The 22,339-nt window shown below is 29.9% G+C and overlaps 1 protein-coding gene across 1 annotated transcript in view; it reads left to right on the forward strand.

Moving 5' to 3' along the window:
• tou (bromodomain adjacent to zinc finger domain 2B toutatis) overlaps positions 1-22,339 on the forward strand; it is a 539,960-nt gene that overhangs the window by 371,906 nt on the left and 145,715 nt on the right. Inside the window, exons 6-9 of the mRNA XM_075362856.1 lie at positions 901-1,110; positions 7,435-7,614; positions 8,502-8,760; positions 15,742-15,934. Coding sequence (XP_075218971.1) covers positions 901-1,110; positions 7,435-7,614; positions 8,502-8,760; positions 15,742-15,934 — 842 coding nt within the window. The remainder of the gene's footprint in view (positions 1-900; positions 1,111-7,434; positions 7,615-8,501; positions 8,761-15,741; positions 15,935-22,339) is intronic.

The following is a 22,339-nucleotide window of genomic DNA, read 5'->3' on the forward strand; positions in this document are numbered from 1 at the left end:
TGACTAACTAATGAGTGGTTGGTGGTCAGTTATTTTCTGTCGGAGCAGTTGTTTATATGGAATTACAGTTTACAATATCAGAAATAAGTTGGGGTATGAAGGATATAAACAACTAATGGAAGGAAATGTGCATAAACTGGCTGGTGTAATTTGGTTGGTCTAATTATTACAGAGGTTTGTAAATTATTTATAGGTGATATCAGAAAAGCATCTAATGAGCCCTGAAAGCCAGATTATTAAATATTTTGATGAGTTGAGTTTTTAAGATACATTTTTTATTTATGACAGCCAAAAAGAAGTATTTACTTAAATTCTATAGTAGCTTGGAATGTACACCATAATAACCTTATATACTACTAGTATTGTAGGCTAATATGATAGATTAAGTGCTGTGTGAACTAAATTTTAGAATATTAATATAGAGATGTCAAGCCATTTTCATTGGATTACTCATTTTGAGTTGTGTGTACAATGAGTCTTCTAGTCAGTTTCAGAGCTGATTACTTCACCAAGCTTGGTCTATAATATTTTAAAGAAAGACAGTATATAACATGTAAGATGATAACTTATAGAATAGTTCAGTATTTAATTATGAAATGGGTTTAGGTATATCAAAATTGGGATGTATACAATTCATTCTCTAAATATACATTGTTTTATAAGTTTATAATTAATATTTATTGATATTACAAAAAATAAATAAATATGTGCAGATTTTTTTGGAATAGGCATTATTTTGATTCTTGCTTAATAATTTCTTCAATTTTCATTCAAATTGTCAACTATATTAATCTTTATCTTTTGCAGTTTTGAGAAAATAGATTTTAGTAGTTTATTGTTATTGCGATTCCCTTTATCAGTAGTTTTTGTCAAGTATTAATGTATGCATTAATTTAGCAGGTGGACACTCTTTATTTGGAGGTATGCCAGGAGGCTATGGTCATCCTCTTTCATCAGCATATAGTGCGATGATGGGAGCCGGTGCACGTGGCGGAGCAGCTTCTGGTTATCCTGGACCCCATTCTGTCCCTACTACCAGCTCATATGGCAGTCTGGGAACTCTTAGTGTTGCAGCTAGTCAAGCAGCAAGCCTTGGTATCAACCCTGCCAGTAAGTTTCAATGTAAAATATTTAAATTTATTTTGGTATAATCAGCTGGTCATTTAACAAAAAATCATCTATACTTGCAGTTTCTCTATATTGGTATTTTCTTTTGTAAATGTTTTGTTTTAACCCATTCAAAGCTAGACCAAGAATTATAAAACTATACTAGTGTTAACTATTTGTTTACAATCTAGCATTTAAACTAATGGTAGCATTTACCATTAGCCTAAATATTTTACACGTTTTTTTTTTTTTAATGGTATTACTTTTAATAATTATAGTTTTTATAATGATTAAATTTGTTTGTTGTTTAAGTAGTAGACTTTTATTTCAGTACAGTATTATTTAAAAATTTTATTTTAAATACTTTTATAAAGTTGATTTGATATTTTTTTCAACTGTTTTCTACTTAGACTGTATGTGTGATAGATAGTAAACAGTCTTTATGATCTAGTTATTTTAATACTAACATAGTTAGTTTTTAATGCAGTGAAGGGGTTTTTTATATTATAAAATACAGATTATAACTCAACTAAGAATACAACGTATCCACGTACAACTGAGTCGCAGGTTACAGTACAGTCACTCCTTTTACATGAACAAAATTAGTTTGTGGTGAGTTATCAGATAGCAGGATTTTCCTAAATTAAGATAAAAAAGTATCTAAAATTACAGCTAATTTTGTATTATGTAGAAACTTAAAATTCATCTGAGATAAAAACCTGTCGTATCCTATACTGAATTTTTATGGATATTTGGCATTAAATAATTGTTTATGTAAAAATAATGATTTTAGACTTAACTGACCTTTTGTGGTGTAACATCTCTCCTTTCATTTGGTGGAAGGTTCTGGGTTTAAATCTTTGTCTGACTTGGGATTTTTTCATCTCTACAAATTTCATTCATCCTAATCAGAATCACAAAGGTTTCGTGTGGTGAAGTGTTCATAAAAAAACTAATTTGATGATAAAAAAATGAAATTGCAGTATAAAATATTTTTACCTAAAAAGAAAGTGTTTAAGTTGATGAATGTTCAAGGATTCAGTCACAAAAAAAAGAAGCAGATTATTTAAACACATAAAATTTTTGTATTTATTCAAAAAGTACAAACACAGTCTTACATGTTTAATCATACTTCTGTAATAGATTAAACTTTTATCCTGAGTTTTCGGTCAGTAAAAAAAATATAAAATATTGTTCGATTGTACAGGAAATTCCATGACGTCCTGCTGTTGTTCAGAATGGTATAGCAGGATGTTCCATGACATACTTCAGCGTTGAATGGGTTAAATGAAAACATGTACTTCCTCACACAAGTTCAAGTGAGTAAGTTTGACTTGGAAAGCTTGGCTGAAACTTTGCGCTTTGACCTTTGAAAGAAATATAAAAATACTTCTTTCTACTTTTTAATTAAAAAGTACTCTAAAATTTGTACCATTCAGTAATTTTTTCTTCTGAAATGTATTGCGTAATAAGAAGGAAATCATCTACTGGCCTATAAATAAAAGAAAAGTCATTCTGAAAAGAAAAGTTACTTGTAGAAAATGTTTGCAGTCATTCTACTGTTGTAAATTGTTTTAATTTACAGTTTACTGTAAGCTGTTCATCCTTATATAGTTCGCGGCAGAGTTGAAATCCTGTGGTCGTAAAACTATATACTATGTTTTGCAGTATTTAACAATAAATTAATTATAGTTTAATCTTGTAATGTTCATCTTATTGTAATATTCTTTTTAGCTTCAGATATTATTTAAAAAGCACTGCTTCACATATGTTGTTTTGTTTGTACAGTGTGTAACTGCTTCATTCCTACTATGCTGCAAGGGGCTTCAAATTCAATTCAGTCTGTCTGTACATTATAGTTTTAGTTTTGTTCAATTGATTATATTCAATTTTTCAGTAAACAGTGATTTTCATTACTGTTTTAAATTGTTTGGTGTCAAACGAGTAGTTTAACAAGTGATCTTTGCACTCCAACAGAGTAAGCAGTTATAAAGCAGATTTTGAAAAAAATTACCATATGATATTAAAATTCTTTTCTAAAAACAAAATTTTATAATAACATATAAATTTTTGGTTGGTGGAGATTGTCTGAATTTATAGTCTTTAAAGAATTGCTTTGAATATTGTAATTACGTGTAAGACAAGTGCTGTACATTTTATTTTGATAATAATCAAATTATTTTAAAGCTCACAAAAAACAAAACACTTTTGCAGAAATTTGATTAGACATTTATTAAGCATTTTTTCAGACACTTGAAAAGATAGGACATTTTTCAGTTTGTATTTGTGCACGTAAAGAATCAATTTGGAACTAAGCTGATAGCTTTCATGCTTTGTGTGTATGTGATGTGTTTGTGTATATGTGTGCGTGTGTATTTTACACTTGTAAATATACGGTAGGAGAAATATCATTTGAGCTAGAATTATGTTTATTTCTACTTTATAACATTTTCATCAATAAAATACTATTTATGAAGTTATAATTTGTAGCATTCATGCGTGTGCATGCATGTATATTTTATCTTAAATTATGAAAATTAACACCCAAAAAATGAATTCTTTAAAAATAATATTCAGCATCATATAATTTTATCTAAAGTATATTCATAATCAAGTTTAAAAAAACATAGAACTACCTAAAATTCAATTGATTATCTTAAAATTAAACATACCTGCAGTATGAACTTGAATAAGATAGGAAGAATGGTATAGTGGAAAAAACTATTAAATGACTATAACAAGTTACAAACAGCATGGGTGATTCATAATTGCAACAATAACACTTAGTTGTCAGTAGTACTGAAATGGTTTATATGCTTATCTGCTGCTGCAACTGTAAACAAAGTTTTGTTAAATAGGTTTTTATAATTTAAAAAAAAAAAAAAACAGAATTCTTTACAGTAAGTTATCTTTAGAAGTGTAAATATCTCTATCAAGATATCAAAATAATGAAAATAATTCTCATTATTAAATTTTTGAAGTAGGACAAAATTTGAAAACTATAAATCACAGTTTGCAAAAGAATAGACATATTTCGTAGTGGTTCTAATGACACAGCACATCCCAGTGTTATTAAATGAAGCATATGGGTATGATGCATAATATTAAATTTTTCATGTGTAAGTTGGTTTTCTTTATTTTTCTTATTGCTGCTGATGTGTGGTTGTATTGGGAAACAAAACTTATAGAAGTCTGTTGGTCACAATTGGAATTAACCCCCTACCTTGCATTGGTATGGTCTTATTTACATCAATTTTAGATATCAGTGAGGTGGGCTATGGTAATTCTCAAATATTTTATTTTTAGGGTTCTTATTTCTTAAAAATAAAAATTATTTTCTTTTACTACTTAATTTTTGTGTTATTTATTTTTCGAAACTGCAAATATAGATCTTTATTTGCTATGTATATTTATTTGGTAAGAAGTATTATTGTTAAAAGTTATAGTGATTTGATTCAGGTATGATGAATGTTTTCTTTGAGTGTATTGGTTGTTCAGTTGTATTTAGTATAAATAATGCTGTAAAGTTTTGATTATATTATGTCTTATACCATTGTGAATAGAGTTAACAAGGGAAAATTAATAACTTTAGTAATAGAAGTAGTAGACATTCATTTAACAAAAATCAAATTAGACAGTTTCACTGGTGTTCTTTTATTACAGTGTTTATAATCATATATAAAGCTTATCTTGATGTTTTCAGTTTGATTCTTCATAGTTTTCATAAACCTGAACTAGATACTTTCTGAAAACTATATTTCTTTAACATTGTTTTCTCTTTCTTCAGTCAATTATCACCTCTTCCTCTATTTCGTTTCTCTATACTCTATTGGTATATTAATATCAATCTTTATTATAGTTTCTCTTGGATTTAAACAAAAGCATCAAATTTTTTATTGATGTATTTGATTACCTTTTATTTTTTACTGATTACACCCGTACACTGAAGAAAAATGTTAATATTAAAGTTTATGAAAAGTATTTTATGTAACTCAAAGCAGTGTGTGGACAGAATTTTAAACTGATATAGTTTAAACTAAAGATGTTAAATAGATAAAAAAAAACTCTTTCTTGTAGTATCTTGATGAAATATATGTTTCATACTGCTGTTGAACACTTTCAGTGTTTCCTGGGTTAATGGATTCTATTTTAAAAACAATTATAACAAGATGGGAGTAGCATAGGTAATGCAGGATATGATTGAAAGAGGAGGTAGTTATCAAATATTATGATTCTGTCATGTAGTCAAAGATAGATATAAGCAGAATTTCAAAGTCTACGGAAAACTACTACTATAGACACACAAATTGATCACATACCATACAACTTTTATATAATAACCCGACAACATAAATCTTTTGCTGTATCATCTCATTACCATCACCATGATCTAGAATGACTTCAAGGATGAACTCAGCATTATAAAATATGCTATGAAATAGCTATAATCCCTTGTTCATAGAAAGTTTCTACCTAAAAAAACAAAACATACATACTCAAGCCAACAAAAAATATTGTATAACCCAAATTCATCCCTTGTACTTCAGAAAACTTTATTATAAAATTTAAAACGTACAATAAACCTAAAATCATTTTATTCAAAAAATGCTAATCACTACCACATTGGACTTTATAAGATCATTTTTAATAGCTGTTTCAACTTTTGTATAGGACAATTTGTTAGGTTATTCCATGCACACTTAAAGGTACTCACCAAAGCACTTACATTCAGTTAAAATTTGTAACATTAATAATAAACAAATCACATATAATAATAGTAATCATAATAAACAAACCATCCATGCAATAGATCTAATTAAATTTTTTTATAAATACCACATAAAGGACAGGAACTCAATACATTAGAAACAGTTTGAACTTTACAAACACATCCACTTAAAGTCTAACACTGTCCTTAATAGCTAGCAACATTATAAGTCACTCATATTCTTTGACTCCATGATTGAATCACAGAGTTTAAGAAGTACCTTCTCCCAATATTATCTAATTCACCCTCTCTGTTTGTGCTTCTCCAATCCACTTATAGTTAGTTATTTTAAACCAAAGTTTGTTACTATAATAGAACACCAAAGATGCTTAACACTACTGAGAAAAAAATCTGTTTTATCCAGAACAAAATTATTACTAAAAAGTTCTTTTAATGATTTAAAATTTTATAAGGGTATTCAGAAAATTGAAAGATGATAGAAAATCATCATGAAGGAGAATGAACCATTGGTTATCAAGTATTCAGTGAAAAAAAAGAATCCTAGGCTTTTGTCAGGTTAAAATGAAATATCACAAGGCAAATACTGTTGTGTCATTGATCATAATGTCTTCTACCTTCATATACATCACTTTTCTATAAAAGAATGTTATTGCGTATGAATATAACTGGATAATTTTGTACATGAATTCATACCAGACTTGGGGGATGGTATGTTTGTGAAGTCTTTATAAGAGAGATGGTTGCTCAGGCTCAATCCATCTATGAAAAATTTTCCCAATATTTGAAGAGGTTTTAGTCTAGCAGAGCTGATGAATCTTTGCGTATTAAGGTAGGTTGGTCCAGTTAAAAACATCTTATGTTTGACTGCTTTACTGTTGAAGGGGGACTAGAGACCGTATCAGTTTTGAGCTTTGAAATTGGGAAAAATTGGTCTTTTGTGACATTAGCAGCACCATTATATTGTGTAGGAGTTTCTCAGCACCATAATATTTTGTAGGAGTTTTTCAACAAAATTATAGCCAGTTAGGTATATCCCAGCCAAGCTCCCTAATGAAGGGAATCCTCCCTCAGTTATACGTGCAAATTTGATGTATTTCATGACATGAAGTCTTAAAATAGTTCAGATAAAGATGTAAGGGTGGCAGATCCAAGCTTGTCTTAACATCTATTACCTGGCTCCAGCCTCTACTGTTTTTTTTGTTATAATTTATATTCGTTATTTACTTTTTTTTTTTGCAAATAAATTGTTGGGAACTTATATCAACATTTTCTAGGAGCAGACCCCAGGTCTGTGCTGTTAAGTGACCCAGGAGGGAAATGTTAATAGTAATGGCAGTGAACCAGTTACTAATTGACCTCAGATAATAGGATTGAGATAATTGGACCTGCGTTGTATTTTGTTTAAAATTTTCTATTTCGACTTATTAAATTTATAATTTTAGGTTTATGATTTGGGTCAAACATTCATGTACGTATTTCTATGTAATTCTTCTATTTCTTGTGTTCTGACCGAGTTGATTTGTTATGTGTATCATTATTTTATACAATATTATTATAAACAAACAGTTTTAATTTCAATGTGATTAATATATTTATAGGTGCAGCATGGTGGACAATGGCTTCGCATCTTGCTGCACAAGACTACCTCGCACGTTTGCAGGCATCAGCAGCAGCTACTGGCTTACCAGGGTTTGGTGGCCTATCTGCAGCTGAGAGTCTTTTACCTGGTTATCCGCTCCTGCCTCATAGCACACAGTCTCATAGTAAAACCTCTTCGAGTATGTTTTATTTTTTTAAAAATTTGATTGATGTTTTATAATGTAGTTAATAAGTCGGTTAAGTTTTATTAAAATATCTTATTTTTAGTTAAATACTGTAATAGTATTTTTATTATTTAAAGTAAAATGTAATGAATTATTCCTTTTCTACAGCACCGCGTAACTGTATTTAAGTCGGCTGCATGTGCATAACTGAAATTTTTATTGCTCTGACTCCATTCAATCCATAGAAATTAGGAGTATTATTATTATTAGTTAATTTCTGCACACCTGTACACATCCTGCTTGTTGTCTTTCTCTACTATGATTGAATGAAATGTATTTGATTCCCTAATTATAAGAATGTCTGTACTTTTACTCATAGTACAATAAGATATCTTGGCCACGGTTTGCCATGGCTAATGACTTAAAAAACTCAGGATCTTGTTTGCTGTTCTTGCCTTACAAGAATTTTCGTTAGTGTGTGATAAATTTTCTTTTAAATAAATAAATTTATTTATTTAGATAAATTTCTTTTATTTAGCTAAATTTTATTGTGTCTAAATTTTCTTTTGGATGTGGTCCATGCTGATGATAAGTAAAAATTTATTATAAAGTTCTAAAATGTTTAATCAAATATATTAAATATTTACATTTTAATAGTTTGATATCTCAAATTAATTAATTTGTAATGTAGATTTATGTTATGTTACACAGGTACACAATTATCCTTGTGATTGTGTTTGTCTTTTAATATAATTGCATTAAATGTTAAACTTCTTTAGATGTACTCAAATTTATTAAAGATAATTAATCTGTAAATTTTTATTCACTGCGATTTCCCTTATGTTTGTTTTTTCATGTTATTTATTAAATAAGTAGTACAAAACTTATATAATTTGTTCTAGTTTCAAGCAGTGAGAAAAGATCTATGTCTGCATCTCACTCAAAAGCGCCATCACTGTCTGTCTGTGCACCTCCTACTAGTGTTTCTTCATCACATCATCGTGATCGAGAAAGGGAGAGGGAACGAGAAAGGGAGAGAGACCGTGATCGTGAACGAGAACGTGAGCGTGAGAGAGAAAGGGATAGAGATAGAGAAAGAGAGAGAGAACGAGAAAGAGCAACAACACCTTCGAATCCAGCTCCTTCACCTGCAATGCTTAGGTACCTGTCATAGTTATGTCTTTATTTAAATATTAATTTTACAGAGGTTTATTACTGCTTATAAGGCATCTCATTGCATCATAACCTGTGACTACTGTGCCGTTATGAGCACACATAACTTGCATTCATAACCAGCAGTATGCAGTCTTAACAACACATGTATCAACTGTTTCTAGCTAGCTGATACAGGATACAACTGATTATGTGAAAAGTTGAGATATATATTTATGAATGTTTTTATTTTGTAAATTACATCTTGTACTTCCTTTTTCTAAGAATGATTTGCAGGAGTTGTAATTTTATTTAAATTCATGACATGCTATTCAATTACTGGAATCTTTCTGTTTATGTGATTATAAATAAATTTATCTTGCATCTTCAAGAATATACATACTTGACAATTTTGAATTCTTCAGCAATATTTGTTTCATTCTTATTTTTTTGAAAATGTTTTCACGTGAAAAGTTTTGTCAAGGAGTGTAAAGATTTACTTACTCCTATCAAAACAAATGTATTTGTCTACTTTAAAGTTTGTTTCTGGTGAAATTTCCATGTTCATCTGTTTTAATGTAAGGGTACATTTAAGGAAGTCAGCTGAGGGCTGAGGTAAATGTGTAAATAAGGAAGGTATTATTATACTTGCTCAAGCAAATAGTTATTACTGAGTTTTATTTGACTCCTGGTCTGGTCTACATTCGTGACATCTGAACAGATTTTATTTTGTTGAAATTTTCCTTTTATGATTAAATTTTTTTCCTGTTGGTAAATTCTTTGTAATCATCCTGCTATGTAAATGCTTTATGCTATGATGTTCGCTAACAAATTAAATTTGTTCATTGATATTACATGTCTGTTTTATTCATCAACAGAAGTTGTAAAATTGTATTTCTTAAGCTGTGCAAAAGTTTCTGTAATTTTGTTCAACAGCTAAGGTCCTCTAAGAGTTTTTATTATAATGGTGCAGTGTTTTTGAATATGATATATTCACATTGATAATAGAAAATCTTGATTAAAATTTAGTAATTACGATTGTGATAGCTAGTCAGAACTGTTTGAATCCTATTATTGGTTTTTTATTTTTTTTACTTTAGAGAATGTGTCGAAACATCTAGAAAATATAAGTTTTTGGTGAAACTTTTTTCAGTGTAGTTTTATGTTGCTCGGCTACATTAATATTGGTATTAAATACATTGCATGTTTGTTATAATGCCACTCAGTACAGTAGTTAAGAGAAAATGCTTTTCATGTTATGCCTTTATGCTGAATTGTTGACCAAAGTAACAGTATTAGTTTTATATTTTAAAATTAGAAATTAAGCTGGGTTTTGATTGTAATCTTATCTTCCAATTTTTTTCAATAACCATTTTGTATATCTTTTTAGTTACATTATAAAAAGAAAAAAAGTATTCTATATACTGCAGAATTTAAATTAAACAGTTTGAAACATAAACTATTTAGTAATATTAATAATCTAATGCAGTGACTAAGTAATTTTGTTTGTGGTTTTTGAAAATATAAACTTTGGATATTGAAATATTTTGTTACTGTGTGCATATTCTTAGATTTTGTTTTATATGTATTTCATTTAAGAGCCCCAATTTGACATTTTTTTGTAGTTCGAAACCAATGAACCAATTTATGTGACTTTTGATCGTTAAACTTTTGAATGTAGTACTAGGCAAGATATTTTTATCTTTATTTATTGGAGCAAGCAAAGTGAGTAGAGATCTGTACAAAAAAATTATCTACTCCCATATAATAGATAAGTATTGTCTAATTTGAATAGCACGATAAAACACAACACTAAAATTATTAAGTATTAATCTACTCTAATTCAAAACTACTAAGCTTCAGCTTTTTTCCAAAGGAAATCAGCTAATTAGCAGCACGTTCTTCATCGACATTGTGATAGTACTGTTGTTAATGGCACTTTTTTTTTCTGGAACCCCTCTACAGAGCATTGCATCAGAAAGGGGAGAGAAATGCCGTCAGGTGCCAGTATGCAGAGTGCCTGCGATTTCACTGCACCAGGACGACCCCCACATGCTTGTGGGGCCCTCTAGGCACTCAGTCGTGGGCCTGTTTGGCCTGGCACCCTCCAGCATTGTTAATGGCACCTGTCTTAAAATGGAATTGTTCATCTTTTTTAAGATAACACCATTACAATAGAATTTTTGGATTTCACTAAAGAAGATCCTGTTAATTAACTCCAAAATGTCCTTTGGAAGAAAAGTTTCAGTATTTGGAAAGCAAGTTGTTTTAATAATTAACAATTACTAAGTATTGTCTTTTGCACGATTACTTTTATTCTTAACATTTCAAGAGTACTAGGTGTTTATTATAGAATTAATTCAATTCATTTTAATTGATTTATATTGAGTAATTTACAGCTATTTTGCAAGGCCACTGTTCACTTTGGTTGGTCTGGCAGGTAAAGCTAAAGAATCTCTTGCACATTGTATCCAGATTAAAAGTTTAATAAATATAAGTTGCAGAAGTTAATTATTTTTGGAAAAGTTTGAAGTGGACCAAACAAAAATAAATAATACTATTATTTAACCTTTGAGATATACATAATAGTAATAATTTTATCTTCTCTTTTTTCTTTTACAAGCACCCCAAGCACCCCTAGGGAAGGAGGAGGGTGAGCATTTAAAATATTATTTCTTATTCTAATTGTGAAATAAAACATATTTAAAGATTCCTTTTTGATATATTAAAACTGTTTGATACTTGTAAAGACATGATGCTAATAAATAATTAACTCATTTGTAGAATATTTTATTCCTTTATATTTTTTTATAAGATATTTAAATTATTTAAACTTTATTAGTTCTCTATTAGTGATTTTTCCAAGTTAGTTCTTATTGTTAGTCTCTTTTTTTTATTAGAGAAATAAGTAATAATAAAGATATCAGTTTGACAAGAATGAAACACTTCAGTTGTAGATATCCAAAGAAAAGAGACTAGGAGATAAAAAGAGCTCAGTCTATCACTGTATATAACAGTATATTAACTGTATGTTCACTTCTTTCTAACATTTTCTCAGTTGCTCATTTTTTCTATGTATCTCAAGGTAGTTTTTCCCATACTGAGATAACTTTGTTCATTACTGTATAACAGGCTACTTAGACATTAATAGAACATCTGTACATCTTGTTCCATATTATAATGAGATATACATACTGAAAACGTAGTTAATATAAATATCTGAATTTATCTCTCTTACATGTGTTAGCATGGTTGATATCACAAGCTTTATTTTCTCTACATTAGTATGTATGTGATGCATGTAGTAATGTATTGCCATGCTATTCTTTGCATCTTCATTTGTTAAAATGTACTAATGAATGATATTTTACATATTTTTTTTCTTTTGAGGCCACATTGAACCACTTTGGTCATCCATATTTCAGTTACTCTTGAATTTCTGTACTAGTCTGGCCTTTCGATTTTCCCAGTATTTTTTCATTCTATTGGATTGTTGCTTCCTGATCTCATCTGTGACCTTCACTTTGTTATGCCTTTCTAATTTTTTAACGTTGAATCTATTGTTTTTAAGTGCATAGTTAATTTTCATTGTATCACAGGCGTCTTCTCAACCCTCAAGCCAATTTCTTCAAGATCTCTTTGGATTTCTTCAACATATTATCCATAGTTTTTTTTGTTAATATTTCTTGTGACCAGTTTTAGAATTTGGTTCTCAGGCATTATTAATACGTGGAAAAAATGAGAAATCCTTCATTTTTTCATGAACTGAGAATTGGGTTGATTTGTTTGCAGACTATTTACACAATTTTATAATACTTTTTTTTGAAGACTGCTCACTTCTTTGGAAGATTACATCTGACTTGTTGAATACCTTTTTCATGTATGACTGTATTTTTTTTTGTAGTCTGAGTGTTTTGCTCAAACATTGTTTGATAACTAAGATTAATATATCTGACTGCTGTAATAAGAAATTTTGTCATAATTAATTTCTTTCATTTTTTACTGCAAATATATCTTATAATTTTTATTATTATAAAATACAATAATTGTCATTTATAGTGACCTCCAAGTAACCCCGACGATTTTAGGCCATTATAACCGATAATCACAGTTACTGATGTTTAGATAGTTTAGTGGTACTACTTTAATATGCCATCTACACAAGTATTGCAGTACAATAAAATAATAACAATAAAAAATAATAATAATAATTTACTTCTGTAATAGAATAATATAAAAAAAAAAAAATATGCAATAATAAATACAAATACGGTAGAGTAAGTAAAAGAAAATAGAGAAAAATTACTTTTTCTGCAAAAAGTAGGTTATTTTGCTTTGTTTTGAACACTGTGTTGCAATACAGTTTTTGAAGGTTCTTTTCTAAATCAAAACAAACACTCTTTGTTTCTTCATTAGCAATTTCTGTAAAACTGGGAAACCGGCAAATGGTTTTCATTGCCGCTAAAACTTCTGGAAGATTTGGCGGGTTGATGTCTTCATCATTGTCGCTATCGCTACCTTCATTGTCATTACCTACGTCCCCTTCTATTTCTGCTAGTACTGAATCGCTACCTTCGTTGTCATTACCTATGACCCTGTCTGTTTCTGCTAGTACTGAATCTACTACATCATCATCTGTTATAGTTTCAGGTGTTTGTAAATCTTTGTCAACCTCTTGATAATCTTCAAACAATGCATTTGACAATGATTGGCTTTGCAGACTATTACCCCATTCCACTAAAGATTCTTCTCAGTAACTTCGCCAGCCTGTGGTAAAAATCCTGCACATCGAAAGTAATTTTTTACAGTCAGTGTAGAAACCTCATTCCATGATCTTTCTAACATAATTATAGCATCCAGATTAGTTATTTGTGTTTCCTTTTTTTGATCTAAATCTTGTATCACTTTAAAATTAGATGTTTTTTTGTAGTGGACTTTTACTTACTTGATCACACCTTGATCTAAGGGCTGTAAAACTGCTGTTGTTTTCAATAGTAGGAACACTAACTTTATACACGAAAGATTTTCAACGTGTGGATGAGCCGGACGGTTGTCAATGAGCAGCAGTATTTTATCATTTTCAATCTTTAATTCACAGTCCCATTTTCATAACCAAGACGATCACCAAGATATCACTTGTCATCCAAGCTTTCTTGTTACTTTCATACATAACAGAAAACAATTTCAAATTTTTGAGACATTGGGTTTTAGCACTTTTCCCTATAACCAGAAGTTTTTTTGTTAGTTTGAGTCATATTGTGGCTGCTTCAGTTTAATAATCTGGTACAGGAAGAAGATAAGAAAAACAAGAACTACAGTACATATGCAGGTAAAAAGGAAAAGGTGACTTGGTTTAATTGTCGATATATTTCTGTAACTACAATGTAGATGTACTGCGTTACTGACGACGAGTCACTTCCATCTGTCATTATAAGTGATAAAATGTTGCATTGCAGTAGAAAAAATAAGTCATAATAACCGATATGTCACTATAACCGATGTCATTTTAAACAATGTATATATATATACTGTATTTATGTATTAACAGCATACCAAACCAATCAAGAGATAAGTTTTTGGTCACTATATCTGATATGTCATTATATCTAATGTCACTATAAATGATACTTACCGGTATTAACAGCATACCAAATCAATCAAGAGACAAGTTTTTGGTCACTATATCTGATGTCACTATAAATGATACTTTCTGTATTTTTTTACTGTTAATGACCGAGTCTTTGTGTTTGATGATAAAATGGTAAAGGACAGGAAATAAAAGGTAAAATGAAAAGAAAAATGTATAGCACTGTAATTGCTGATAATTATGTAAGACTCAGATAGATAGGCAGTTAAAAAAATTAAGGTGAAAAAGTTGAATGTGTTAAAGATGAGAATGGTAAGGTGAATGAATGAATGAACAATATGAGAAGTGAATAAATTTAATGAATGACCAAGTCAGTTTCTATGGGCAGAAAGCTGCAAAAATGTCAACCAATATGTGATTTAGGAACGTGGTATGCAAGAGTTAGTACTATGTTAGAAAAAAGATTAAGAAATTTGAAATTGCAAGGAAAAAATGAGAGGAGAACATATGTTAAGATATATAGATAAAGAATCAAAGGATCTGGAGAGGAGGGATTTAGAGTACCTAGAGATCCAGAGTAGAGAAGAATGGTAGAGAAAAATTTAAGGTTGAAACACTAGCCCCTTCGTATCTCATATGATTTTATCTCATATATATTTTTTTCTCCCTATCCAGTAAAAAAAAAAAAAACTATTTTGTTGTATTATTTTTTATGTTCTCTTTGCAGTTTTGTGTAACTACTCTTATTTATTGTAGTTTCTTTTGTGTAATTTTGTTATGTGTTTTATTGATAAATCTGTGTTTATTAATAAAAGTATGTAATGCTAGATGTTCAGAATATTACAACATGTATCATAGTGTATAAAGATAAAGTGTGGTCTGTGAAACTTGATGTATGATTGTGTTGATGTGATGGAAGCTCTATATTTAGAGATATAAGGAATTCTCCATGTAAATTAATAATTTAAATTATTTATATTGCTATTTTTCATGTAAAATAGAAACCCAGTAATCTAGACTTGGTAGGACCACACCTGAAATGAATAAGTGATTTTTAATAAATTAAAAGCTGCATTTAATGTCGTAGGTTTTATTTATTAAATTGTGTACATGTCATTTGTGACAGAGTTATTTTGTATTTTTGTCAATAATTTCTTAAAGTTGATATTCATATGACTGCCCTGGATTACCTGGAGTCTGGACTATTGAAGTTCAGATTAACAGTTTTTTTTATGTATAATTATACAAGATATGTAATAATAGGATGTTAAAATAAATTATGTTTTCTTCCTTAACAATTCGCTGGTGATTTTTCATTAATCCATCTGTTTATAATTTCATTTTATATTTTTATTTTATTGTCTATTTGACAGCTGTGTAATTTTGTATTTAATTTGTTTCAGTGATCCATCAAGTATACTGGGTGGTGTTCGGTTGCCTCCAGATACAGAAATCATCAAGTACACTTCCAGTATAATTGGACCGAAAGTTCCAGGAACCACTAACAGAGGACGCAAGAAGACGATCTCTCTAGACACACCCTCAGTGAGTGTGATGCCTGGGCTCATCATTGAAAGAAGGAACAGGCATCAACCGGTATTTGTACTGCTTTCAAACATTATAATAATAAATACCACCATTTAATTACTGTATTATTCATTGCTCAAATTAATACAGTGCTAAACAAATAGTAACATTTAATATATTAATGTTGAATGATATTTATTATATTTATTGCTTAAAATCTTTGAAATTTCTATTAATTGTCATAAAAAGAATAATAATTTCAAAGTATAAGCATTAATTCATTTTACCCTACAAAAATATGAAGACTGTCCAAAATGTTAGTCTACTAAAAAAAATCTGTTTAAAGTATTTTGTTATCATTTCCTTTCTTTACTGTTAATTTTTCTTTCGATTTTTATTTTTTCATTTCTTTTTTATATCATTTAATTACGTTAAAAAAAAATTATTCTCCTATTTTTTCTTAAATTATTGTTTGTTTAGAAGAAATAACGTAGTTTCTGGTCTTAGGTAATATTAAAATGATTTTTTATTAAACTTTTTGGTTTTTGTTCATGTTGTCATATTCTAAATTAAAACTAATGCTCCTTTTGTAAAATTTTTTCATCTGCATTTTTAAATTTCACAGTGTATTTCTATATATGAGTTTCTTTAGAATTAGGAATTGGCAAAAAAATAAATCATATCAATCCGTCCCATGAAAACTCTCCATTGCATTGTAAAATAAAAAGCAAAGATTGGGTTTTAGCTCTTAATTAATGAGTAATATTTCTTTGTTTCTAAAACCTATAAAATTATGTTTTCTTTTTCTTTTCACTATGTTTTTGTATTACTATATGAGTATCATGCAATATTTAACACACGCACTATTTGTATTTTTTATGATTTGTATTCCTTGTGCTGATTTCTTTTAGGTTTTCTGGTTTATATAACCTTCACATTACTAATTTTTTGTAAAAGAAAGTTCATTGTGACTAAGAAACTACATATCTGCACCTGTTGCAATTTACGCACAGTGCATGAAAGTATATGTTTACTTTTTGGTAACCATGTTTGTTGCTTTTAAGTTCTTCTACCACTGAGGTTACATATTTTTTGTAAATATTTGCAGTATTATATATACAACACACACACACATACACACATACACACACACATATATATATATATATATATATGGTGTCCTATAGGGGGAAAATGACATACTTTTGGAATATATTTTACAGGTGAAAATTTAAAAAAAGTTTTTATATTAGCATAGGTTGGAAATTGTTTTGTTTCCCAGTAACAGCTGCTAAAAATTTTGCCCAAACTTGTGCTATAAAAGTAAATAATTACTGTGTTGAATTTTTATAGACAATTATGGGGCAAATTTTCTTGATTTTAATTGTAATTTGCCATAAAGAATTTAAGAAATTATGTCCTGAAGCCATATCTCCATTATTAGTTTACAGTTATTTTATAAAATTCTCTACCCAATTAAAAAAACTTCTATGTTTCAAAGGAATAAACTTTTTGTTATTGTCAATAAACTTAAAAGGACTGAACAATAGAGCTGTAGGGAATTTAATTTTTAGAAAATGATTTAATGTAAAGTGTAATAGAAAATAAAATTTACACTGGCCGGTAGTGTACTGTTAACAATAGAATTATTTTTAATCCTTGCACTTAATTTCTTTTTCATCCTTTATCACCACACAGGATCTCTTTAGTCAGTCCATTATCCAATTCTCTTTGAAAGGTCTGTTCTAGCCTTGCAGTCTTCCCAGTGCTTTTTCATATGATCCAATCTCCGTGTCCTTTCTGGTGTTTAAAATGTTCGTGTTATGACTTTTTTCTTGTGAGTGTGAAGCAAGTGTTTTTGCCCTTGATTTTTTTGTTTAATTTTATCTTGTCTGTTGTGTCTACTGGTGTAAGGCCAATTTCTTTCACATCCTCTCTTATTTCACTGATCCATCTGCATCATGTCTTGGTGTTTTTCAAGTCAAGATTGTATTGTACCAGCTACTTCAGAAGTCTTAGATCTTGCATTCTCATGATTTGTTCAAAGAATCCTAGTCTTCTCTTACGCATGGTATAGTAATGGGTTCTAATTCTTTGTATATGACTTTGTTGAGCATGATCCTCCACTGCCTGTCTTTCTGGTACTTTCTACTGATGCAGGTTCTTCCAATTCTTCTTTTGATTTTCTGGAGTCTGTGGTGTTTATAATTCATTCAGATAGAAGAGTGTTTCTGCTGCATATGTGGTTTCCAGTTTTATAACTGTGTTGTAATATCTTATTTTTTGCATGTATGGATAGACTTTTTTACTGTAGGTGTACCAGGTTAATGTTTGTGCTTTAGCTAGTTTGTTCTTGTTTGGATTGAGGTTTTTTTGTTTAGTTTATTTCTCCAAAGTATTTAAATTGTGATATTATTTTGACTCTATTATCATTTATGTTTCTTGTTTAAATTGTGTAGGTTTTTGGGGCATAATTTCTGTCTTTTTTAATGATATTTTGAGGCCAATTTTATTTGCAATGTTTTGAAGTTCTAATATCTGCATTTTAGCTTCATCTATGTCATTTGCTAGCAGTGTCAAGTGAAGCCAAGGCAGTTTATTTTGATTTTTTGGCCTACTTTTATTTTTGGGGGCATTTTGAGCCATTCCCTCATTACCATTTCCAGAGCGCAGTTGAGTAGTAGTGGTGAGAGTCCATCGCCTTAGCGCAGTCTGTTTTGATCTTAAATGGTTCTGTGAGTTTGCCTCTGAATTTCACTTTTGACTTAGTGTTTGTGAGGGTCAATTTCATCATATTTATTCATTTGGGATGTAGTCCGAGATATCAAATAATTTTTAGTAGGGATTCTCTGTGAATACAATCTTATGGTTTCTTGAAGTCTACAAACATTATCACCATGTCTCTACTTCTTTTTCTGTTGTTCTCTATTACTATCTTGAGATTCATGATCTAGTCTGGACAGCTCCTCCAGGGTCTGTCCAGGACGGTTCAATCCTGGTATTCTCCTAGTTCTTACTCGAGTTGTAAACTGATCCTGTTGAGGATGATTCATGAAAGAATTTTGTACGTTGTGTAGGAGTGAGATTCGCTGTAGTTGTTGGGTCTGTTTTGTCCACTTTTTTGTGTAGTGGGTGGATGAAGGCTGTCCTCCAGTGTTCTGGTAGTTCTTTGATTCAGATGTTGACAAGCTGTTGATGAAGAGCAATTTTTGCTGGTCTTCCTGCATGTTTCCAGATCTCTAAAAAGGTTTGATCGTCTCCCTGTGCTTTGTAAGTATTTATCTTATTCGGTACTTGGTAGACTCTTTTATTGTGGTAGGGTTGATGTTTTCCAATTGTGTTGTTATTAGGTGCTGGTATCAAAGTTTAGAAGTTCTGTCAGTTCTTTGAAGTTTAGGAATTTGTTGAAATATTTAGCTAGGATTTTTGCATTGTATTGTTATGGGGCAGATTATGGTGTTCATCCTTCATTAGTAGGATTGGGGGTTCGTTTTTTGGAGTTTTTTTAAGGTTTTGTGGTAGTCTCTTGACCGTGTTTTGTTGAATTTTTCTTCTGTTGATTTCATTGTGTCTTTATGGTGTTGTAATTTTATTTTCCTTAGGGTTCGGATGGTTTCTTTTCTTTGTTTTACTACATTTTGGAAGGATGTTTCTGGTTTCTTGGGATTGGTGTAGTAGCTGTGGTTGACATATTTTCTCCACATTTACTGTTCCACCATTGATGCTTTTTATGGGATTTTATTGTGGTCAGTTCTGCGATTTGTTTAAAGTTGTTGATTAGGTCTTTGAGTTTATCCATGATTGGTATTGTTATATCCTGTATATTATAATATTCAGTATTGTTAAGTAATTTAAAAATTGTAATATTGGTTTAAATATACTGACTTAGAAAATAATAAACATTACTATGTTGCATAAATAATAATAGTAACCACAAAATTTTCCCCATAATTGGTTTCTGTAGAAATTCAGTGTATTTAATTACATTGATAGACAAAAAAAAATTTTTAATGTTTCTCTAAGTGTGATACCATTTCTTGAATTCCTTTTTTGTGTACATTACAGATCTGTAAATACAATTTTTCTATCACCCTTAGTTTTAAATAAATTATGTTTAAAAAAAAAATTAATTGAAAATATAGTAAACATCTGTAAAATTTATAATTTTGCATGGCCATACCTATGTTAGAATGATTTCACTGAAGCTTTTCTTTTATAAATAGCCTCAGGCATATCCCGAATTAATGTCCAACAGGAATTGGCTAGTATCTTAGTATTCCGTTTCTCTTTATATCAGTTTTCCATCATCGAAATGTCTTGGTGGAAAAGTTCACCATGTTCGTCACATACGTCTCTGAGGTTATCCGGGAAAAAATCCAGATGTGAGTGGAGCAAATGTATTTTCAAAGTCATATTACATCCCATAGCTCTGTATGAAGTGAGAAGCTGATTAACAATATCGTGGTAATTGTCAGATTATTGTTTGCCAAGAAAATGTTTGCAAACGTCTTTAAATGAAGCCCAAGCTGTTCTTACTACACACACTATTTATCATTGAGTTAAAATACATCATTTTTGACCAACTCTCTTATTTGAGGACCAACAAATATTCCTTCTTTAATTTTTCCTTCACTTAAATTTGAAAATTTCTGCCTGATGTACAAAAATCCAGGACTGTCCTTTTTCATTGCTTTTACAATATTTTTCATTATTTCTAACTTGATATGGAGAGGGGGTAAAAATATTTTTTTAGGTTCATGAATAATATTTTTCCCATTTGCAGTTAAGATGTCTCGTTTCTTCCACTCTTTGGCAACATAATGTTTATCCGTAGCTAGGCTGTCCCATATGCAAAGAAAACACATGCACTTAGTGTAGCCTAACTGCATGCCTAACAAACTAGCTATAACTTTCAAATCACCACATATGTTCCAGCTATGTTTTTATAATTTATTTTTTCAGGATCGTCTTTCATCACATTGTATGTCTCTTTCAAATTAATAACAAGCGATTGGTATCAAAGGATATTTGTTACCAATGTGTAGTAGAACCACTTTTAAGCTATACTTGGATGAATCTATGAAAAGGCACCAGTCTTCAGGTTTATGAACTTATCTTAAGTGCAACATAAGCTCATCAGTATTTGTGCAATAAACCAAATTATTTTTATCAGTACAGTGCTGAGGAAGTTCTTTTTGTCGGCTTCGGAAGCCCGAAATTTTTGTATTGTTTTGAAGTAAATTCCAACCTTGCATCTTAACAGTTCAGCATATCCTAACAGTACAGCTGGATATTTTAATAAATTTAAATCCCTAACCAAGCCATTTAATTCATCTGTTGGTTATTTAATTTATCAATCAGTTACATGATCCTTTGGTTCACGCCAAACCATAGGTACACCAAATGGGAAAGCCTTCCTTGTATCTTTCAGCCATCCTCTTAAATATACAGAACAATTAGTGCATACTGTATGAGGAGCCCACGTCTTATCTTCATCACTAATTTTACACTGAAAGTACAAATGATGTGCATTTTTAATTAAAGGTGTAATGTTTTTTCTATTTGATTGTACGGTAAACTCACCACATCCATAACAAAAGTCATCCACATCATTTACACAATTTCAAGGCATTATGACACTGCACTGTTAACAAACTTAAGACAGCAATATGACTGAACAAAATTAATTCATTCCTAAATCCAGTGCTTAATACAAACAACACAGCTGTGTTTTCAGCTACATGTTTTACCTGCACAGACATGATTAATCTTGTCCATGAAGGCTCACTCTTCAGTATTAGATATGATGTCATATGTGACTAGCATAATGATATATAAAAACTATATGAAAAATACATGAATTATCAACAGAAAATTCATTCAACAAGAATAAACATTAGCTGAATTTTCTTCAGAATTTATTTTATTGCATAAATTAAAATAAACCTAAAAAAGAACAACTAGGTCAATAAAGAAGTATTACTGCCAAAAATCAAACATTTAGAGTAAAAAAGTTGTACAAAATACCATTGCACTGAAACATAGTAGAGACTGTTAATACTTGTAACAAAAAAGCATTTAAAACATGTCAGCCCTGTTAGGGTCATTGGTGAAATTAGTAATCTAGTCTGTAGTTTTTCAGTTTTAACATGGAGTAGTACTTATAAGCATCCCACCTCCAGGCGTATGGGAACATGTTTTTTTCTTAAATTGAACAAATTTTTTCTTTAATTTATACCTTAAATGAAATGTTTAAAATTTCTAAATACAGAGTCTGGGTATTGAATGTGTTTGTACAAAACTGTCGACTGATCTTCATGTAAATTGAAAACAAAAGATTAGGTTATAGTTTCAATTTATGTCTCTCGTACAGTTCCCCCTACACTAAGCATGAACTAAGTAACTGAAATTTTTTTTTCATTTTGCTGTCATATTTTTATATACATATAAGCAATCCTAATGTGTTCATATTTA

Source organism: Lycorma delicatula, chromosome 4 (assembly GCF_047948215.1).
Source record: "Lycorma delicatula isolate Av1 chromosome 4, ASM4794821v1, whole genome shotgun sequence".
NCBI classification, from domain to species: Eukaryota; Metazoa; Arthropoda; class Insecta; order Hemiptera; family Fulgoridae; genus Lycorma; species Lycorma delicatula.